The sequence below is a fragment of the Haliotis cracherodii genome, unplaced genomic scaffold, assembly GCF_022045235.1.
Source record: "Haliotis cracherodii isolate W230 unplaced genomic scaffold, xgHalCrac1.p SCAF_24, whole genome shotgun sequence".
Taxonomy (NCBI): domain Eukaryota; kingdom Metazoa; phylum Mollusca; class Gastropoda; order Lepetellida; family Haliotidae; genus Haliotis; species Haliotis cracherodii.
Genome location: NW_027266280.1, coordinates 7,470,433 through 7,495,365, shown reverse-complemented (window position 1 = coordinate 7,495,365; position 24,933 = coordinate 7,470,433). Strand labels below are relative to the sequence as shown.

The window sequence follows — 24,933 nt, the reverse complement described above, 5'->3', positions numbered from 1 at the left end:
GGGGCTAAAATACTTGCAATTCTGAAAAAAATATTTTTGCCAAGGCGTTAAAACAATAATAAACAAAAAACGTTCGCTGAGCATTCTAGATGACCCAAAATAGAAGTGGTACTTGGCACCATTCAGAGAAAATAATTCTTAGGTTTTGAGGCAGTGACTGAAAAAATATTCTGTATCCGACACAATTGCTGGTCCCTCCTCCCCATGTATTAGATGGTCCATCCCCGATCACTGGTGTTAACCTACCTGTGAACATGACGAGACACACACACTCATTCAGCTGTATGGCGGCGTTCTGGGTGAGTTCATTCAGTGCCTTTGGGTACCAGGGAAACTCCTGCAATATCAACATATAACTAGAAGGTGTTTTTACTCAAAACATATGTCTCCCCCATCCTTCTTTTTTTACGTTAGTTTAAGTTGTTACTGTAATGTTTTTACAAATCCGAAAATAATAATAGCACATTATAGCCTGGAAAGATAATGGTTTCATACAGAAATATTTATTAGCTGTAGAGTTTTGGCGAGAATTAAATGCTACTTAGTCCAAATTGTTACAATGGAAACACAACAAATTTTAAAAAATTAAAATTGAAAAATATGAAAGGCAATAGTTGAGCATGTGCCAATTGCATTTGCGTCTCATTAGTTTATGAGTTATGGCTCGGAGAAAAAGCCAAAATTGTTTCCATGGATACGTATGAAAAAAAAAAATTGGAAAAATTTCGAATTAGTAAAAGGAACCAGTTAAGCTGATGAGCAATGCATATGCCAAGTTTTGTTGAAAAATGTTGAAGGGTTTTCAAGTTATGGCCCAGGAAAAAACACAAACCTTGTTTGAGAGTAAGTCCAATACAAAAAATCAAAGGAATAAAAAACCTCAAAAAAAAGAAAGAAAGTCCAATACAAAAGTCCCTGCATGTACACATTGGTTCAAATGAAGGTCAAAGATCGCATTTTTGTTACATCAGGATTCAATCAGGATTCAATCAGGATTCATTGTTCTCCACACTTTAGTGTTTAATTCATCCTCGTATATCCAGGGACATAATACCCCAATTCCATCATAATTAATACCCTGGACCAAAATGCCACCATACTTTTGTTGTGAGTCTGGTTTCAATTACAAAATGCTCTAAAAAAAGGTCCAATCAAATTACACTGTTCTATCATGTCCCTGACCCACCTTTAGTATGATGTTCCCAACATAACTGAGGCACAAAGATTTCCCATCCACTGTCTTAGAACTGACGAAAACATCTTTTCCAGTAAAGACTCAATTTCAACAGTTTTCTGGTCCGATTAACCCTATTGAGGACTCACTCTGATGAAAACTAGATTTTTATTGTAGATCCATGCCAAACTCACTATCAGAACTGGCATTTTGGTTGGTTTGAAGTTAACAAATGAGGAAATTTGAGTTTAGTTATTGATTAGAGAGAAGGATCTGGTGACATCACTTCAAAACAAAGCTCATCTTCCCGCGGCAAGAGAGTTAACTGACTTTAACAGTCCAGCTTCCATCCTTACCGAACTGGGCGGGAATTCCTGGGCTCGATCGTAGCGCCACCAGTGGCTATTAAGACCATTCTATTCTATGCCTCTCCCATATGGACCAATCAGATTCCACCTCTCGTATAACATGCATTTGTTTCAAACAAAATGGTGGCACCCAGTCAAGACGATCTGATCGACCACCAAGATCTATTTTGTGGTAAAACGATTCTTACATTTTGGCTGGACTAACGAGTCTATGCATAGTCCAATCAAAATCGCGCACCGAAATCCAAATCCGGTTCATAAACTGTCAAGCAGATTTCGGTCAATTGCAGGATTTGCAAAACATGTGCACCGCTAACTCCTTGTCAACAGATATTTTCTGAATCTTTTCATGTTTTTAATCAAGGTGCTAACGTGATTTGATGCATTTCGCGATGTAAGACATGTTTTATCACAATATAGATCTTGATTATCGATCAGATCGTCTTGACTGGGCGCCGCCGTTTTGTTTGAAACAAATGCAAGTGATACGAGAGGTGGAATCTGATTGGTCCATAGGAGAGGCATAGAAGCCACATAACTTGTAATACCGTAGCCACTGGTGCCGCTCCGATCAAGCCAAGGAATTCAAGCCTAGTTCGGCAAGGGTGAAAACTGAACTTTTATAGTCAGTTAACTCAATTGCCTCGGGAAGATGAACAAAGCTAGGGTGGCGAATAGATCCAGGATGTATAGAGAACCTCACCCTGGAGTCTTTTCATTTTGAATATGTCATCGAGAGTCGATAAAAGTCGAAAATCTGATCCTTACCAAGGAGTTTCAAACTTTTATTCACTTACATTAATATATTTAAAACAAAAGACACAAGGGTGAGATTCTATTTATCATCAAAAAACATTCTTCGAAATTTTTCAGTTTGTAAACAATAATAACAAGTGTCAGTGTTAAAGATACAGCTAATCAGCTTTGGTGCAGATCAAGTATGTCATTCGTTTGTGACGTCATGGTAACTGATGAGGTCACAAAGGTCTGGAAAGCTTTGTGTCGCACTTTCAAAGTAGTAATATCTCCCAGGACATATCACTTGAACTCACCCATGTGATGTGTGGAAAGGTAGTCAGTACTAGGGGTGAAACAATACATCGGTGCACCAGTGCATCGTGAGTTTTCATGCGACGATACGATACACGATGCATTTTTTTCTGTATTGATACAAGATGATACACTTGCTAAACTAAATGACTTACTACTCGTTTTATGACCCCTGGAGTTTTTGTCAGTCAAATATTGTGAAATGAGTGTAATTTGGGTTTTAAGTTTTTAGGGTTTTATGTGTCTACAGCGAGCTTTACCATTTGAACCTGCTCTGAAATATTTCTAGTCAAGAAGTTTCCACTCGATTTGACATAAATATGTGTATCGCGATATGTATCGTATCGTGACCAATGTATAATGTTACGTATCGTATGGTGGCCTTGCTGTATCGTTTTGCCCCTAGTCAATACCGCTAAAAAGACGGTTGGATCAGTTGGGAAATTGGAACATCGCTTTTTGTTTTCGGCCCTAGTTGTCTCCCCTACTCACGGCTCCTGTCTTGTCTGTCAGTAGTGATGATCGACCGTTCAGAGTGATGACGTTGCCCTTCTCATCGATCAGAATCAGACTGGGGATACCTGAAACACAGCCCAGACAGATAAGTCTCCACGCTCTGGACGTACCGCCATGATGGTGATCCCTGGGTATGAGTAATGGTAAAACATCCAACATGTGTTAGTGTCTATCTCACATCCTGATATGGTATAACACTACAGTACATGAGTGTGTATCTCACATCTCACATCCTGCTATGGTATAACCCTACACTACATGAGTGTGTATCTCACATCCTGCTATGGTATAACCCTACACTACATGAGTGTGTATCTCACATCCTGCTGTGATATAACGCTACACTACATGAGTGTGTATCTCACATCCTGCTGTGATGTAATGGTACACTACATGAGTGTGTATCTCACATCCTGCTATGATATAACGCTACACTACATGAGTGTGTATCTCACATCCTGATATGATATAACCCTACACTACATGAGTGTGTATCTCACATCCTGCTGTGATATAATGCTACACTACATTAGTGTGTATCTCACATCCTGCTATGATATAATGCTACACTACATGAGTGTGTATCTCACATCCTGCTGTAACATAACACTACACTACATGAGTGTCTATCTCACATCCTGCTATGATATAATGCTTCACTAAATGAGTGTGTATCTCACATCCTGCTATGATATAATGCTACACTACATGAGTGTCTATCTCACATCCTGATATGGTATAACCCTACACTACATGAGTGTGTATCTCACATCCTGCTATGATATAATGCTTCACTAAATGAGTGTGTATCTCACATCCTGCTATGATATAATGCTACACTACAAGAGTGTCTATCTCACATCCTGATATGGTATAACCCTACACTACATGAGTGTCTATCTCACATCCTGATATGGTATAACCCTACACTACATGAGTGTGTATCTCACATCCTGCAATGATATAATGCTACACTACATGAGTGTCTATCTCATAACCTGCTATGATATAATGCTACACTACATGAGTGTGTATCTCATATCCTGATGTGATATAACGCTACACTACATGAGTGTGTATCTCACATCCTGATATGATATAATCCTACACTACATGAGTGTGTATCTCACATCCTGCTGTGATATAATGCTACACTACATGAGTGTGTATCTCACATCCTGATATGATATAAGGCTACACTACATGAGTGTGTATCTCACATCCTGCTGTGATATAACGCTACACTACATGAGTGTCTATCTCACATCCTGCTGTGATATAACGCTACACTACATGAGTGTGTATCTCACATCCTGCTATGATATAATGCTACACTACATGAGTGTCTATCTCACATCCTGATATGGTATAACCCTACACTACATGAGTGTCTATCTCACATCCTGATATGGTGTAACCCTACACTACATGAGTGTGTATCTCACATCCTGCTATGATATAATGCTTCACTAAATGAGTGTGTATCTCACATCCTGCTATGATATAATGCTACACTACATGAGTGTCTATCTCACATCCTGATATGGTATAACTCTACACTACATGAGTGTCTATCTCACATCCTGATATGGTATAACCCTACACTACATGAGTGTGTATCTCACATCCTGCTATGATATAATGCTACACTACATGAGTGTCTATCTCATAACCTGCTATGATATAATGCTACACTACATGAGTGTGTATCTCACATCCTGATATGATATAATGCTTCACTACATGAGTGTGTATCTCACATCCTGCTGTGATATAATGCTTCACTACATGAGTGTGTATCTCACATCCTGATATGATATAATGCTACACTACATGAGTGTGTATCTCACATCCTGCTGTGATATAACGCTACACTACATGAGTGTCTATCTCACATCCTGCTGTGATATAATGCTACACTAAATGAGTGTGTATCTCACATCCTGATATGATATAACGCTACACTACATGAGTGTGTATCTCACATCCTGCTGTGATATAACGCTACACTACATGAGTGTCTATCTCACATCCTGCTGTGATATAACGCTACACTACATGAGTGTCTATCTCACATCCTGATATGATATAATGCTACACTACATGAGTGTCTATCTCATAACCTGCTGTGATATAATGCTACACTACATGAGTGTGTATCTCACATCCTGATATGATATAATGCTACACTACATGAGTGTGTATCTCACATCCTGCTGTGATATAACGCTACACTACATGAGTGTGTATCTCATATCCTGCTATGATATAATGCTACACTACATGAGTGTCTATCTCACATCCTGATATGGTATAACCCTACACTACATGAGTGTCTATCTCACATCCTGATATGATATAATGCTACACTACATGAGTGTGTATCTCACATCCTGCTATGATATAATGCTTCACTAAATGAGTGTGTATCTCACATCCTGCTATGATATAATGCTACACTACATGAGTGTCTATCTCACATCCTGATATGGTATAACTCTACACTACATGAGTGTCTATCTAACATCCTGATATGGTATAACCCTACACTACATGAGTGTGTATCTCACATCCTGCTATGATATAATGCTACACTACATGAGTGTCTATCTCATAACCTGCTATGATATAATGCTACACTACATGAGTGTGTAACTCACATCCTGCTGTGATATAACACTACACTACATGAGTGTGTATCTCACATCTCACATCCTGCTGTGATATAATGCTACACTACATGAGTGTATATCTCACATCCTGCTGTGATATAACGCTACACTACATGAGTGTGTATCTCACATCCTGCTGTGATATAATGCTACACTACATGAGTGTGTATCTCACATCCTGCTGTGATATAACGCTACACTACATGAGTGTGTATCTCACATCCTGCTATGATATAATGCTACACTACATGAGTGTGTATCTCACATCCTGCTGTGATATAATGCTACACTACATTAGTGTGTATCTCACATCCTGCTATGATATAATGCTACACTACATGAGTGTGTATCTCACATCCTGCTGTGATATAACGCTACACTACATGAGTGTGTATCTCACATCCTGCTGTGATATAACGCTACACTACATTAGTGTGTATCTCACATCCTGCTGTGATATAATGCTACACTACATGAGTGTCTATCTCACATCCTGCTATGATATAATGCTACACTACATGAGTGTCTATCTCACATCCTGCTATGATATAATGCTACACTACATGAGTGTGTATCTCACATCCTGCTGTGATATAACACTACACTACATGAGTGTGTATCTCACATCCTGCTATGATATAATGCTACACTACATGAGTGTGTATCTCACATCCTGCTGTGATATAACACTACACTACATGAGTGTGTATCTCACATCCTGCTGTGATATAACGCTACACTACATTAGTGTGTATCTCACATCCTGCTATGATATAATGCTACACTACATGAGTGTCTATCTCACATCCTGCTATGATATAATGCTACACTACATGAGTGTCTATCTCACATCCTGCTGTGATATAACACTACACTACATGAGTGTGTATCTCACATCCTGATATGATATAATGCTACACTACATGAGTGTGTATCTCACATCCTGCTGTGATATAACACTACACTACATGAGTGTGTATCTCACATCCTGATATGATATAATGCTACACTACATGAGTGTGTATCTCACATCCTGATGTGATATAAAACTACACTACATGAGTGTGTATCTCACATCCTGCTATGATATAATGCTACACTACATGAGTGTGTATCTCACATCCTGCTGTGATATAACACTACACTACATGAGTGTGTATCTCACATCCTGCTGTGATATAACGCTACACTACATTAGTGTGTATCTCACATCCTGCTATGATATAATGCTACACTACATGAGTGTCTATCTCACATCCTGCTATGATATAATGCTACACTACATGAGTGTCTATCTCACATCCTGCTGTGATATAACACTACACTACATGAGTGTGTATCTCACATCCTGCTATGATATAATGCTACACTACATGAGTGTGTATCTCACATCCTGATGTGATATAACACTACACTACATGAGTGTGTATCTCACATCCTGCTGTGACATAACGCTACACTACATGAGTGTGTATCTCACATCCTGCTGTGATATAACGGTACACTACATGAGAGTGTATCTCACATCCTGCTATGATATAATGGTACACTACATGAGTGTGTATCTCACATCCTGCTATGATATAATGGTACACTACATGAAAGTGTATCTCACATCCTGCTATGTTATAACATTACACTACATTAGTGCGTATCTCACATCCTGATATGATATAACACTACACTACATGAGTGTGTATCTCACATCCTGATATGATATAACGCTACACTACATGAGTGCATCTCACATCCTGCTATGATATAACGCTACACTACATGAGTGTGTATCTCACATCCTGATATGATATAACACTACACTACATGAGTGTGTATCTCACATCCTGATATGATATAACGCCATGATATGTGTAGGAGAAACCATGTCTCCGAGGGATTACTAGAGATTGTAAACCCTCACATGAGCATGATGAGGGACGTTCCCGAATGTAAGGGTTTACAATCTCTAGTAATCTCGAGGAGACATGGTTTGTCCAACTTATAAACCGACTCATTGCATAGACAACGTTTTTAATTAAATAACTGTAATAAAAACTCTTAAATGTATAGCCTGTATTGGAGATGAAATATCGCCTGCAGTCGTGAGCTCAGTTCAGTGACACCGGTGACCTCAGCACGTGGGTTTCGCAACGGTGCGAAATCTGCACGTGCGTCTCGCAATGGCACGAAATCTGCACTTGCATCTCGTAGGCTGTTCGTAGTTTTTGTTCTATCAAGGGTTTAAAATGATTGTAAGCCCTCCTGCGTGGTGTTACAATCGTTGTAAAAGGTTTATAAAACACTAGACTGCATGAGCATATGTCCCTACATTCACTATGGTAAAGCACCATGACATAAGGCAGCAACCATCTCATATTCTGGTAGGGCTGTAATTGTATCCAAAAAAATAAATTGTCCTCAGACATTGCTTGAAAAAAACCATAATGCTTTGACTGCCAAAAAATTGTCTGCAAATTGTCTTTTTTAATATCAGGCTCATAGTTTTAATTTTAAAAATATATATTTTTTCAGCTGTAACTGAAAAATGTCTATCTCTATGCAAAATCCCAGCCCTCCTTCCCCAAAATATCCAATCGTTGGTGCCTAAGCCGTATATCGCACATCCCGCAATGCTCTGTTCACACATCCAGTACTGAAACAGTAGTAGATGCTGCACATGCTATAGGTGTGATTCACTACGACATGACTATGTGTTGTATGTCTTTCCTATCACTATAATCTCTCCCCCATGTCTGGATTGTTGAAGGCAGGTGCATCCCTGTTTAACCCCCCTCTCATCACCCCCTACCCCCTCCTATCACAGAGTCCCTCCCGGTGAACGTATCGCTCAGCATCTCTCACAATCCTCATCACCCCCAGCTTGACAAATGGCTTAGTAGATGCAGTTAGCCGAACTGTGTATTTTATTGCCACTTTCCGCCTGTAAATATCGAAGGTGATAGCTCCTGTCTCCCCCTCATCACCTTCCTGCCTCCCTCACCACATGGAGCCTCTGATTGTGTATGGAGCTGATGGGCTCCCTACGAGGAGTATCGAGAAGTATCGGTCTTCAAAGAAAAACTTGCCACCACTGTTGTGTCTGAGGCTACCTGCTTAAGGATCTCGGCTGGTATGATTTTGTAATCAGTGTACATCTCAAAATGTCGCTCATGGGAATGCTCGGGAAATATAACGTAAGTCTATCTCTCCCTGATTTTGAGTGCAATGTGGAGAAACAGACTGAAATCAAGTCTTCAGAGATGTGGGGTTACACATCAAACAGAAAGGAAACAATTATGGTTTTAATTCATTGTCATGCGCAAAGCATATGGAAAAGTTGAATGGGGGCTGTGCTGCGACGTTCTTTAAACCAAGGGTGGATCCAGCATCTTCAAAAGGGAGGGATCCAAAATATCAAAATTTTCTCTTAGTCAATATTACTGCTTACAACATACATTTGGTTTTCAAAAGGGGTGTGTGTGTGTGTGTTGTGTGTGTGTGTGTGGAGGGGGGGGGGGGGAGAGAGAGCTCCCTCTTGATCCCCTCTGTTAAACTTGGATGTCACTAGCAACCTAACAGCACTGTATGATGTCATCACTAGAATATCGCTGCACTAGAAAGTGAGGAAAATACATAATTGAGCATATATTTATTGGTTTGGATTACCGTATATGTCCGCAGATAAGCCGAATTTTGGGGACAAGAAAAAAATTCTTTCATGATAGTATTTTTCAGATCGTGATCTGTCAGAAACATCGCCTGAATAACGGTCTGATAGATTACAACTTCCCGAAAGTTTGGAAGTTGCCACGACTAGAGCCATTATTGTTTTAAATTATCAATAAAGTTATCATTATACACCAATGTTGTCATTGGGGTAAAAAATAACCAGTATACCAAGATATTGTGATGTTTTTTTCTACATAAATGATTTATGTTGCTAAATATTTTTAAAGATAAATAAAGTAAACTACGTTTGTAGCAAACATGCTTATAACGAACTGACGGATGTAATGAAATGTTTTTTTTGGTCCCAGCCATTGGCTGGATATTTTATTATATAAAATTAATGGATATAACGAACACACTTATAACAAAATAACAGATATGGTTAACTCACTTTGTGGTCCCGTGTGTACTATGCTTATGCGTGTGACAACGCTTATGTTTATAATGAACTGTTAATCTCTCGGCCATGGGTAGCTGTTCAAAGTGGAAATAAACAATTGCATGCAAGTAATTAAATGGATTAAGTACTGACACCTCATCTTAATTTTACTCCCTCAATTAACAATAGTAAAAACGTGATTAGCCTTTGAAGTGGATATATGCTGTCTAAAAAATGTGACGACAAGATCGAGGAAATGCTTATAACGATCTACGGATATAACAAACTAAAATTAGCGGTCCCTTTTGAGTTCATTATAACCGTAGTTTACTGTACAATACATAAACGATTATGTGAAAATGAGAACATGGTGAATGATTTCCGTTTGTGCTTCTACAGTAGTGTGAATTTACCACATTAGTCAAGAAGTGGGCCTAGGACAATTTTTGGTCGGTTAGTTAGAGAAGACAATAAAGAGTTAAGAACGACCTAACTTACATCTGTTTCACACCCCTGATACAGACAGACCTGCCGACATCCTCACCTCCTACTATTGTGTTGGAGTTCACCTCCTACTTTTGTTTATGAAACTTTTAAAAGTCACTGTTGTCTTAAAGACTTCACCCAATGTTGTTCAGAGACATTAACACCACTTTGAACAGTGTTTCAGTTACATTTACCACTTTGGTGAAACCCATGATAAATGGTTGGTGCTGACAAACATAAAAAAATAATCAGGTCAAATCTGGGATTCAAACCCACACTCATAGCTTTCTGACACACCTAAGGGAGGCAACTCTGCACAAGGTGAATCAGTTGGAAGACAACAGCACAAAGACATTCTCCCCACTCAACTGTCAGCAGAACCAACTGTGAAGAGTGTCCATAGTTTTCTTATCTGAGTAATCAATAAATTAAAATACACACAGATTACCAACGATTTTGGGAGACATGAATAACACATAAAAAAGGACTTGGTTTCCACCGACAACACTTGGTAATTCTGTCTGAAATTAAGATATCATTTGATGCTTTGTATTTCATATACAATGATATGACCCCTTGTAGATGGGAAAAGGTGTTACGCTGACCCCTAGATTCGGAGGTCAAGGTCAAACCCGTACCTACCACCCGCTGATGCCTTCGAGACTACCAGACATCTATGCTACTAAAATAGTCCATCAAACCCTGTAGGTCATAGATCCTTCAAACATTAGATCTTGCAGGTAACATTCTCGTCCCGAGTGGCGGTGTGGCCCTGAATCCAGGCTTCCATATGTGTAAACATTAAACCAGAACAAGCCTGTGTAATTTCTGTATTAGATCAAATCTCCTTAACTCGATAAGTTTGTTTTGTGCCATTTTTTTCACCAGAAATTCTGTGCTTCAAAGGCACATTGATTTCTATCTGCATATTTTGAAAAATGAGTTTGGTTTTGTTATGCTCTTCGGATGTATCAGAATATCCTCTGTATTGATCAAACAGATCCCTCTGTATCAAATATACCCTTCGTAGTTATCAAACATAGCCCCTCTGAAGAGATCAAACACCCTATTCTGTAGTGATCACCCCCCTTTCCACTCCCCCTTACTCAAACATTCCACTCTGTGGTGATCAAACTTTCAACTCTGTAGTGATCAAACACCCTATTCTGTAGAGATCAAACATGGCACTGTAGTGATCAAACAATCCACTCTGTAGTGATCAAACATCCCACTCTGTAGTGATCAACCATCCCACTTTGTAGTGACTAAACACGCCACTGTCATGATCAAATGTCCCACTCTATAGTGATCAAACAATCCACTCTTGGGTGTTCAAAAATCCATGTGCTAACACCCCCCACTCTGTAGTCATCAAACATGCCACAATGTAGTGATCAAACACCATATTCTGTAGTGATGAAAAGCCACACTCTATAGTGATCAAACACCCCACTCCGTAGTGATCAAATATCCCACAATGTACTGATCAAACATGTTACAATGTACTGATCAAACACCCTATTCCATAGTTTTCAAACATGCCACTGCAGTGATCATAAATTTCACTCTGTAGTGATCAAACATCATTGTGATCAAACACCCCACACTGTAGTAATCAAACATCCCACTATGTAGTGATCAAACATCCCACTCTGTAGTGATCAAACACCCCACTCTGTAGTGATCAAACATCCGACATTGAAGTGATCAAACACCCCAGTCTTTTGTGATCAAACATCCCACTCTGTAGTGATCAAACATCCCACTCTGTAGTGATCAAACACCCCACTCTTTAGTGATCAAACATCCGACATTGAAGTGATCAAACACCCCCGTCTTTTGTGATCAAACATCCCACTCTGTAGTGATCAAACATCCCCCTCTGTAGTGATCAAAAATCCAATTCTGTAGTGATCAAACATCCCACACTGTAGTGATGAAACACCCCACTCTGTAGTGATCAAACATCCCACAATGTACTGATCAAACACTGTATTCTGTAGTGATGAAACACCCCACACTGTAGTGATCAAACATCCTTGTGTTCACACATCCCACTCTGTAGTGATCAAACACCCCACTCTGTTGTGATCAAACATGCCACTGCAGTGATCAAACATTTCACTCTGTAGTGATCAAACACCTTACACCATACTGATCAGTACCCCACTCTAAAGTGGTCAAACATCCAACTCTGTAGTGATCACACATGCCCCCCTCTGCCATGATTAAACTGGCCCCCTCTGAAGTGCCCAGATAGCTCCCCCCACACCCCATCACACCCCCTTGTTTGATTATTATCATGGGGCACAGGGAAAACGCTTCTCAGATCTAAATTCTGCTTTATTGATAATTAATGCAAAAATCAATGTGTAATCACAACATATCAATTTGATCAAAAGGATTCCCCATTATTATGAAATCCCCCTTCAATGCCTGTGATTAGGCTGCATGTATCCTTCCAACCAGCTTCATAGCGATGGGTTTCACTTATTGGAAATCATCACAACTCACACAAACATTTGTGTCGGTATCTGTGATCATCGGCCCTCTGTTGACCCCTCACTGCCTCTATTACGCCACACATCACAGCAAGCAGTAAATCCTATGATTCATAGGCACTGATGCAAGAGATTCGGCCACGGCTCGCGAGGCAAGCCTACTGACTGCCTAGATCTGCCTTCAGAAGCAACTCAAGCTATTAAAGAGACAGCCACTGGGGCCTGGGATATTCTGATGGACCAGCTCTTGGCAATGACTCTGAAGCAGTCATTAAACAGGCAGTGAATCAGCCAGCAGACTCATCATCAACCGCCTCTTGCAGATCAATGAGACTGCATGCGGACTGACATCATCTCATATTGGCCACCAACTGCATAACACACTGTTAATCAACACTATTGATTGCATGTCACTGTGGTGTTTCCAATAGGCTTGATGTCAAGAACAATATCCACTAATACCAGGAACTGATGGTGAAACTAAAGTAGATTATATAACAACAAACAGCTGGGCATGGTCGTGGGACACGAAGTTAATGATTACAAACACTGGAGGATTATCATGTTCAACTTCAGAAAACTTTTGGTAGCTTTGGTAGTTCATAGCTGGGATATTATGACATAGCTGCTGATGATATTATGACATAGCTGGAGATATTATTATGACATAGCTGGAGAGGATATTATGACATAGCTGGAGAGGATATTATGACATAGCTGGAGATATTATTATGACATAGCAGGAGATATTATGACATACATGGAGATATTATTATGACTAAGCTGGAGATATTATTATGACATAGCTGGAAAGGATATTATGACATAGCCGGTGATGATATTATGACAAAGTTGGAGATATAATTATGACATAGCAGGTGATGATATTATGACATAGCTGGGGATATTATGACATAGGAGCTGATGATATAATTATGACATAGGAGCTGATGATATAATTATGACATAGGAGCTGATGATATAATTATGACACAGGAGCTGATGATATAATTATGACATAGCAGCTGATGATATAATTATGACATAGCAGCTGATGATATAATTATGACATAGCAGCTGATGATATAATTATGACATAGGAGCTGATGATATAATTATGACATAGGAGCTGATGATATAATTATGACATAGCAGCTGATGATATAATTATGACATAGCAGCTGATGATATAATTATGACATAGCAGCTGGTGATATAATTATGACATAGCAGCTGATGATATAATTATGACATAGCAGCTGATGATATAATTATGACATAGCAGCTGATGATATAATTATGACACAGCAGATGATGATATAATTATGACATAGGAGCTGATGATATAATTATTAAATAGTGAGTGATGATATAATTATGACAGAGCATGTGATTATATAATTATAAAATTAGCTGGAGATGATATTATGACACAGCAGGTGATGATATAAGTATGACACAGCAGGTGATGATATAAATATGACCGTGCAGGTGATGATATAAATATGACCGTGCAGGTGATGATATAAATATGACCGTGCAGGTGATGATATAAATATGACCATGCAGGTGATGATATAAATATGACCGTGCAGGTGATGATATAAATATGACCATGCAGGTGATGATATAAATATCACCATGCAGGTGATGATACAAATATGACCGTGCAGGTGATGATATAAATATGACCGTGCAGGTGATGATATAAATATGACCATGCAGGTGATGATACAAATATGACCGTGCAGGTGATGATATAAATATGACCGTGCAGGTGATGATATAAATATGACCATGCAGGTGATGATATAAATATGACCGTGCAGGTGATGATACAAATATGACCGTGCAGGTGATGATACAAATATGACCGTGCAGGTGATGATATAAATATGACCATGCAGGTGATGATATAAATATGACCGTGCAGGTGATGATATGACATTTTGAGTAAAATGCATCCAACAACTGTAACCAGTAGTCTAAGAGCACTGAAGGTGTGAATTATCTCCCCTGGAAAGATGACATAATATCATCACCTGCGGATATTCGAGTCTTTGACATAGGCTCCAGTCCACCTAAACCCGATCTGTGCTTGAGTACCCCTCAGAGCACTAAATCCTATTCTTGCTTTTAAGTGCAGGACTGTAATTTTAGCATCTCTTTCCACCAAGCCATCATTACATTGTTTGTTTGTTGTTGAAAGTGCATATGGCAATATGTCAGCTATAAGACGTCGGTATGTAAATAACATAGTCTGGACCAGACAATCCAGTGATTGACATCATGAGTATTGATTCACACAAGTGGGGATACAGTGACATGCATCAACCACATCAGCAAGTCTGACTGCCCAATGACCGCCTCTGTGGTCTAGTGGTAGAGCGTCCGCCCGGCAAGCGGAAGGTCCAGGATTCGATCCCCGGTCTTGTCATACCAAAAGAAGTTAAAAGATGGTACTTGTTGTTACCCTGTCTGGCGCTCGGCATTAAGGGGCTAAAACAAGAACTGGTCGGCTCGGAGTCAGAATACTGTGTCTGAGTGGGTGTATTCATGTTAAACTGCGGCATGGTATCTCAGTGGGCTAGCACTATAAATCGGCATCAGTCCGGTCTAGTACAAGCAGACACACACACACACACACACTCACACACACACACACGTGCATGCACGTCGCTATATAAGTGCAATAATCTTGGATGTGACGTTAAACCCAATTTCACCTCACCTCACCCCACCTGACTGCCCAATCCTGTTAGTCGCCTCTTACGACATGCATGGGTTGCTGAAGACCAATTCTATCCCCAGGGGATATATGATTTACAACTCACCTGCAATGCCGAACTGTGTGGTGAGGTAGTGTACTCGGGGATCTCCGAATGGCAGCGCCAGCCATGGCATGGTTGAATAGTACTGCTCGAACGAGTCTGCACTTCGGTCAGAGGACACAAACACAACCTCAAAGCTCTTCCCATCTTCTCGGAGTTTCTCATAAAGTCGTAAGAGCTCTGGCGTGAAGTGTCGGCAAGGTGGGCACTGTAAGTCAAACAAGATGGATGTACATTTAGGGTTAGAAATTCCTTGCAGTAGAGTGCCCATGGCATGGTTAAAATCAAAGTGACATTGCTAAAATATGTTTCTGGTGCAAGAAAGACATGCACAGAGATAAGATAAACGTTCACAAACAAGACTTTACTGGGATGAAAATGAATTTTTTCTTTCATTAGTTAGAAAAACTGCTCAGCTACAGAATTGTCACCCATCCAGTAGTAAAAGGGTTGTCCACAAGGAAGTGTCACTAGTCCTTCCAAATCCCATGTCCCTTACACAAGGGAGTTAACGAATATAAAAGTCCAGTTTCAACCATTGCCAAACTAGGCTAGCCTAACAAGTCTATGCATAGTCCAATCAAAAATCGTGTAACGAAAACTTTGTTTATAATGAACACTCTTATAATGATCCGAAGATATAACAAAATGTTGTTGTTTTTGTCTCGGCCATTTGCTGTATATATGCTGTATCTATTCTTTTAACTAACCTCGGTTATAACTAACCAAAATTAGCAGTCCCTTTGAGTTCGTTATAACCGTAGTATACTGTGTAATGCTCTACCCTCCAGACTGTCAGAGTGATCTTAGCGCTACGATTGTCATAAGTCAATGTAAAAGTATGGGAGTTAAAGTACTGTCACATTAACACTAAGAACGCTTAGTGGAATGGGGCCCTGGTGATTATTTAGGTCAATTATGGTAATAAAAGGAAAGAAAAGGGCACTTCTGTTCAGCAGATACAATGCATCTGCTATATACTACTCAAAAGAAGTTAAAGAACACCTGGGTTTTTTCATATGACTAGTTAATCTGTCACGGCGATTCTTTTCATATGACTATAGTTAACCTACATCACGGCCATGACAGATTAACTAAAGTCATATGACAAAATCAGGTGTTCTTTAACTTCTTTTGAGTAGTATATAGCAGATGCATTGTGTGTGTGTGTGTGTGGGGGGGGTGATCTCCCCCCCTGGATTTTTTATAGAAAACATTTTTCCTTGTGAAAGTTAACTTGAATAAGAAATGAATAATCTTATTTGCCTCCCCCCCACCCCCCCCCCCCCCCCCCCCCCCGTCAAAAAAAGTTAACTACGACCTTGTAGTATATATACATGTATATGGTGACTGTTCACATACTAGAAGCAGTTGTAACTTGTATGCAGTGATTTCTTAAGTCATCACATTAATAGATGTAAAAATACAGATAGTAAAAAAGATAGACATTTATTAAGAAAAAGAAAACACCACCAGGACATGTTCAAGGTACGTGACATTTTTATCCCAGTGAGGGGATCAGTGTTCATTCAAACTTCATTCTCAGCTCCCTGGGGAATATGCTACCTAAGCTCCCAATTCAGGGGGAGAAGCTTTGTAATTCATATTACCACTACATCCGGCCAGGAATGCGTAGCAAATTCAATTTTAAAGAAATCTTAGTCTCATTATATTGCTTGGCATCCTCCTCACAGTTTCAGCTTCATCCTGTCAGCTGCCTTGTTAAAGATGAGGTGAGGTCAAATGGGGGTAACATCGCATTCAAGATTATTGCACTTTTATGGCATGTGATGTGTGTGTGTGTGTGTGTGTGTGTGTGTGTGTGTGGCCGCCTGTAATGGTCCTTACGAATGCTGGCTTTGTTGAGTTAGCCAACTGAGACACCATCCTGCAGTTTAGCATTGATACCCCACTCAGGCACAGAATACTGATTCTGAGCTGACCTATCCTTGTTTTATACCCCTAAGGCCAGGCATTTTATATTTTTCGGATTACAGACCCACCGACTCTAATTTTTGAGAAAATGTAAAAAAATAAAATCAGATTTCCATTTTTCCCCAAGCCAATAACCACGTAGTCAGCTATTTTATTTGTTATAATCACCTTTTAATAAGAAACATATGAATTTACCATTGTAAACTAGTAAAGAGATACATAATCGATCTTTGTTGATCTCGAGGCTGAACATTAAAGGCCTCCCTTGACAATTGTCCGTGTTGTAAGTGGTAGAATTTTTATTGTTACAAAGGGCTTTATCGTCACAAATAGTGGTCTTTTTAGCACAGAATATGTTCATAAAGTATGCCAGAGGCATTCTGCATTAAAAAATATGCATCTGGCTTTTTTTTCTTTTTTTTTCCCCTCCTCCAACCCTGGGCTTTGGGCGGCTGAAAAATCCGCAATCCTAAAAATAAAAAAAGCCTGGCCTAATGTCATTCGCCAAGCAGAGAGAGGGAAATATATTTTAACATCTTTTGATATGGGAATCAAACAACCAACCTTCCACTATCTGAGCAGACACTCTACCCACTACACCATGGCCGCGGCTCTGAACTAATTAAAATGAGTAGTAATACCACAGTTGCAGCGTTCCCGTTTACCGGTAATTACCAGTTCTTTACTGGTAAAAGTAGGTTTGGACCGGTAATTCATGTGACTGCCAGTCCCTGTGGACCAGAAAATACCGTCCCTCATAAATATTTGTTGTTGTGGGGCGGTGGGGTAGCCTAGTGGTTAAAGAGTTCGCTCGCCACGCTGAAGACACAGGTTTGATTCCCCACATGGGCACAATGTGTGAAGCCCATTTCTGGTGTACCCAGCCGTGATTGTGCTTGAATATTGCTAAAAGTGGCATAAAACCATACTCACTCACTCACTCTTTGTCAGCTTGTCTGTTACCATCAAGGTACACCAGTACAAGGAAAAAACATTTCACTTTGCTTCAAGGTTAGATATATATTTGTACCAATTTAGTCTCGAAATATTCAAAACATATGGAACTTTGTGTGAAAGATGTGTAGGTTAAGTTAATTCAGAGATGACATCATTGCATTGAACATGATGTTGAAAGAATTAAAGCAAGGTAACTTTCATACATTTTTTATATTTGTCGAAAGTTGGGACTGACAAAAATTAGTGGAGACTGATTATTTTTGGAGTTGCCAGTCCACCAGGACTGGCAGTTTCAAAAGCCAGCAGGAACACTGAGTTGTGATCTCTGTTTCCGTTTGAACTCCGTAAGAATCTAAATTTGATTCTCCATCTTGTGCAACTGTTGTTCTTGTGATGTTTTTGTTGGAAGAGCAGCACACACACAAGTGACTACAATCATTTCTGTGCCCAAACTTCATAAATAATGTGAAACAACATGAAGCTTATTTTTATTGTTGAGGCCATCTGGGAAATTTGTTTCTTTACTTGCATGAATATTTCAGTAAAATCAACACATTTAGCAGAATAAATATAATGTAATGTGTATGTTGAGATTGTAATTCCATTCCAGCTTATGGATCAAGGAATGGCTTTGTAATGGGCAAAGTCAGCCATTTTCTAAATTCCTACCCTGGTGACCATGTTGAAGCTGAAACTGAGGCCTGGAATTCGATATTATCACGCTTAAGTGCAAGGATTGTCAATGGAGGGTTCTAGTTTCCTGGACGAGATGAGGAGAGGCTTAGTAGGCAGCAGAGGGACAATGACGAACCTGGCTTGATGAAAGATTTGCCCAATACCTCCTATTTTCTGCATCATAATCAAATTGAACATCAATCGTTCAGAAATGGCTGAGTAATGGGTTATATGACACTTTGAATATGGTTGCTGTTTAAAATCAAATCAAAATTCTGGAATTACTTTTTAATGACATCAGTTTATAGATCATTCATCCCTAAGCGGTTTTAGTTTGGCAATCCTTGCAATAATAGGAAATATAGAAACCTGTTATCACGAGGACGGGGGGAGTCACTAGCAAATGGTGGCACATACTGTTTACTCACCCAATGAGCTGAGAGGTAAACCAACCACTGTCAATACTGTTTACTCACCCAATGAGCTGAGAGGTAAACCAGACACTGTCAATACTGTTTACCCACCCAATGAGCTGAGAAGTACAATCAGCCACTATCAATACTGTTAACTCACCCAATGAGCAGAAAAGTACAACCAGACACTGTCAATATTGTTTACTCACCTGATGAGCTGAGAAGTACAACCACACACTGTCAATATTGTTTACTCACCCAATGAGCTGAGAAGTACAACCAGACACTGTCAATACTGTTTACTCACCCAATGAGCTGAGAAGTACAACCAGCCAGTGTCAATACTGTTTACTCACCCAATGAGCTGAGAAGTACAACCAGCCAGTGTCAATACTGTTTACTCACCCAATGAGCTGAGAAGTACAACCAGACACTGTCAATACTGTTTACTCACCCAATGAGCTGAGAAGTACAACCAGCCACTGTCAATACTGTTAACTCACCCAATGAGCTGAGAAGTACAATCCAACCACTTTCCCCTTTAATATTGATGCGTCGATTTCTTCCTTCTCATGGAGTAACTTGCCCTTCATGACGTCATGAAACGGTTTTAACTTCCAGGGGAAGCCATTTCCCGCCTCGTCTTCCTGTACATGGTTGAAGCCGTCCACAGTGATGACCTTCCCCGTCTCCCCATCCAGCAGCACCAACTTGGGGATGCCCTGAACTCGGAACTTCTTCACCAACTTTGCCTGAAATCATGTTAGGTGTTCATTTACAGATTTGTATCCTCAAGGCATTGCAAACAGACTGAAACGTTTCTGTTTCATGATATGACTGAAATAACAATTGCATCAGTTTCAGTACACAGATCCACATGGATCTATCTGTTTCAGTACACAGACCCACATGGATCCATCAGTGTTTCAGTACACAGATCCACATAGATCCATCAATGTTTCAGTACACAGAACCACATGGATCCATCAGTGTTTCAGTACACAGATCCACATAGATCCATCAGTGTTTCAGTACACAGACACACATGGATCCATAAGTGTTTCAGTACACAGATCCACATAGATCCATCAATGTTTCAGTACACAGACCCACATGGATCCATCAGTGTTTCAGTACACAGACCCACATGGATCCATCAATGTTTCAGTACACAGACCCACATAGATCCATCAATGTTTCAGTACTCAGACCCACATAGATCCATCAGTTTCAGTACACAGACCCACATAGATCCATCAGTTTCAGTACACAGACCCACATGGATCCATCAATGTTTCAGTACACAGATCCACATGGATCCATCAGTGTTTCAGTACACAGACCCACATGGATCCATCAATGTTTCAGTACACAGATCCACATGGATCCATCAATGTTTCAGTACACAGATCCACAGGGATCCATCAATGTTTCAGTACACAGATCCACAGGGATCCATCAATGTTTCAGTACACAGATCCACATAGATCCATCAATGTTTCAGTACACAGATCCACATAGATCCATCAATGTTTCAGTACACAGACCCACATGTATCCATCAGTTTCAGTACACAGAAACACATGGATCCATAAGTGTTTCAGTACACAGAACCACATTGATCCATCAATGTTTCAGTACACAGACCCACATGGATCCATCAATGTTTCAGTACACAGACCCACATAGATCCATCAGTTTCAGTACACAGACCCACATGGATCCACAGTTTCAGTACACAGACCCACATATATCCATCAATGTTTCAGTACACAGATCCACATGGATCCAAACAGTGTTTCAGACCCACGCAGGAACATCATCAGTGTTTTTAATCATATAATGCCGTTTACTTTCAAGAGACTATAAATATACCGGCACTGAGACCCGTGTTCATCAGAACCTTGATCAGTTCGCAGTCTGACAGCCTGATATCTGGGAAAAATCTCTGAGGTTACATGCTGCATGTATAGGACCAGATCATTTTTTTTTTCAATCAGTTTTTCAACAGTTGCAAACTTACAGCGAATATGTTCGTTTCGTTTCCGTTAAGTTTCTGCGTCAACTAAACGCAAGGCTAAATGCACACAGACACTTGATGCACGTGAACAGCCTCAATGCCACTGAAAAAACATGCCTCATTCCGGTCTCCTCCAACAACACATGATCAGGATTCTTCCTGCGTGGTGGAAGGCACGACTCTCGGCTCATGAACACCTGGTGTCATCCGCAGACATTCATGTAATTTATATTGCCATTACATTCCAAAGAATAACAAGCATTAAATACTATTAGCACCACCCTCCCCCCCAACCCCTCCCCCCAAACACACACATACATACACACACACACACGACCAGGCATATAAAAATAAACTAATCCTAACTATATTTATTATATTTCTGCTCATGGAAATTGGATATGGCTAATCTATCCAGAAAAATAAAAAAATAAAGTGTCACCTCCTGTGTTTTTATCATCATTTGTGTCCAGACAGAAAGTCGGAACTCTCCCCACACCGGCAGTGTAATCTGTGCATGTAATACAGCACGCACATATCTCTCCGAGCTGAATTCAAGGCTGATGCGGAGACACTGAACCCCCTGCTATCTTTATATAAACACCCCCATCTCCACACCAGCAACTCAATTTACCTCCTATCTGGGCTGGAAGTGACAACCAACTGGACTATCTACTACCTGCCAAACTGTAGCACACGATACGATGGCGGGTCGGCAGATCAAACACTACACGCACAACATTGAAACACTGAACACAGTAATCGCTGGTATTCATATTTGTGTCTCAGTCATAAACTCATTAGAATGGGTCCCAGAATTTCCTGAGAACATACATGTGTGTCCTGCATCCCCAATGGGCTTGGATGCTGAAATACATCCCAAAAAACCTTGACCTCTTGTGGCAGAAAAGAATTGAAACTTTACATGAAATTTATAAGAATGATTATTACTGTCGTATCTATTTATTTATTTTTAATTTTTTGTTCTTGTTTAACGCTGCACTTGGCAATATTCTACCTATATAACAGCAACCTGTAAATAATCGAATCAGATCCAGACAACCTAGTGACTGACATCATGAGCATCGAGCATCGACCCAGGCATCGATCCTGACCACCAATCCCCATAAGTGGCCCCTTATGTCAAGCATGGGTTGCTGAAGACCAGTTCCAATCTGGTTGTTCATGGTGAATGTATAATTCAACATGTTAATCTTGGAACATGGATAAAATTTGTTAATACCATACCAGTGCTTGTGAGGTTTCATTAGACTTGCACAAGTCTCTAAGGCAATAATTTTTAGTCTAAATCATAATTTCAAGATTATGTAAATAATAAGAACAAGTTGTCCCAAAAGAGAGTGGAGAACTTATTGTCCACATATCTAGACTTGCTCATTAGGAGGATAGAATTACTACACATCCATGGACTTTTCTTTCAGTACAGCCTTGGGGCAAGGCTAGGGATTCATCAAGAAGATGAGACCTGTATCACTTCTGGCTTTCCTCCAATGTCAAGCTAACACACCATGACATAACTGAAATACTCACTGATTTAACTACCTTCCTTCATTTGGATACAAGAGTGGTATATTGCTAAATTCTATTACATCATCTTCTGTCCAGGAACAGCTGATATTGTTTACAGAGACAAGTGAGATCATTAGCTCAAGCACAACAATGTAGAACAGCTAATATTTTGTACAGGGGCATGTGAGATCATTACCTCAAGCAGGATCATGTAGAACAGTTAACATTGTTTACAGGGGCCTGTGAGATTATTAGCTCAAGCACAAAAATGTAGAACAGTCAATATTGTTTACAGGGCATTTGAGATTATTAGCTCTAGCACAACAATGTAGAACAGTCAATATTGTTTACAGGGGAATTTGACATTATTAGCTCAAGCACAAAAATGTAGAACAGTTAATATTGTTTACAGGGGCCTGTGTGATTATTGGCTCACAAGCACAACAATGTATAGTCCGTCTTACAGACCCTGTTACAAATATATCAACTACAGCCCATGCAAGTCTATAATGTTTGGCAAGTCTAGATTACTGCAGTATCTGAAAATGAAGAGAATCACTGGGCTCCCTTTTTATTATATTTTTATTAAGATAACTGAGCAACTGTTTTTTCTGTACGATATGTTCATTTCAGAGACTATATGTTAGTCTAAACAATGTAGAACAGTCAATATTGTTTACAGGGGCATTTGACATTATTAGCTCAAGCACAACAATGTAGAACAGTCAATATTGTTTATGAGGGCATGTGAGATTATTAGCTCAAGCACAAAAATGTAGAAGAGTTAATACTGTCTACAGGGGCCTGTGAGATCAATTGCTCAAGCACAACAACGTAGAACAGCTAATTTTCTTTACAGGAGCCTGTAGTAGATTATCTTGAGTATAACAGCATAGAGCAGGTACCGATGTTTACAGGGGGGTGGAAGCATTATCCTGGTATTCAGCAAGTGCCTGCTAATTTCCCCAGTAATGCTGTACTCCGAGGCCGCATTGTCTGCCGCGTTGAAGCCTCCTCCAGGATAAGCTAACAATATCTGGGGAGAAGTGACTTGTGAAGTAGTGGCATCGGTGGGATTCCCTGCTCCCCTCGCCTTCCCACAGCTGCCTCGACCATCACTGGCCTTCCTTACAACAGACAACCACAACTCGAAGAGCTGTGATAACAGACGTGCAAGGGGGGGGACAGGGAGGGGGGGCAGGGAGGGGGAAGCAAGTGATTTCCCAGAGCATTCACATCAAGTCAAGTGTACCTCTATCTCCTGTAGGTGCACCGACTGTCTGATAGCTGTACATTAATAGATTCATACATTGATGTAGCGCATACATAGAAACAGTAAGCTACAAAGAGGTATTCTGGTAAATAGGTTAATTTCCTAAACATATTAAAAATAAATGTTAGATCATAAATTGCAATTGTTTCAATAAATCCTTATTCAAGTCATAAACAGCATTACACTTATTTAATGTAACATTACAATAATTTGTTCTTTTTCTACATAGCTTTTTAAGTGTGGAATATTAATATTTTAATATATCAAATATCAAGAGGTTGGATACGATGCTATAGGCAACAGTAACGTGATAGTGTAACATCCTCCTTGTATAATGTTGTAAAACACAGTACAACAATAAAGTAGGCAATAACACTGTACACATCAATCATGACTGCCCTATAGCGCAACCAAGTACCGTATTTAC

At 39.8% G+C, this 24,933-nt stretch overlaps 1 protein-coding gene across 1 annotated transcript in view; it reads right to left on the bottom strand.

Moving 5' to 3' along the window:
• The window catches only part of LOC139472319 (nucleoredoxin-like), a 42,398-nt gene that overhangs the window by 4,427 nt on the left and 13,038 nt on the right, over positions 1-24,933 (bottom strand). Inside the window, exons 2-5 of the mRNA XM_071254763.1 lie at positions 20,187-20,435; positions 15,707-15,911; positions 3,085-3,173; positions 247-337 (exon numbers count right to left, since the gene is read on the bottom strand). Coding sequence (XP_071110864.1) covers positions 247-337; positions 3,085-3,173; positions 15,707-15,911; positions 20,187-20,435 — 634 coding nt within the window. The remainder of the gene's footprint in view (positions 1-246; positions 338-3,084; positions 3,174-15,706; positions 15,912-20,186; positions 20,436-24,933) is intronic.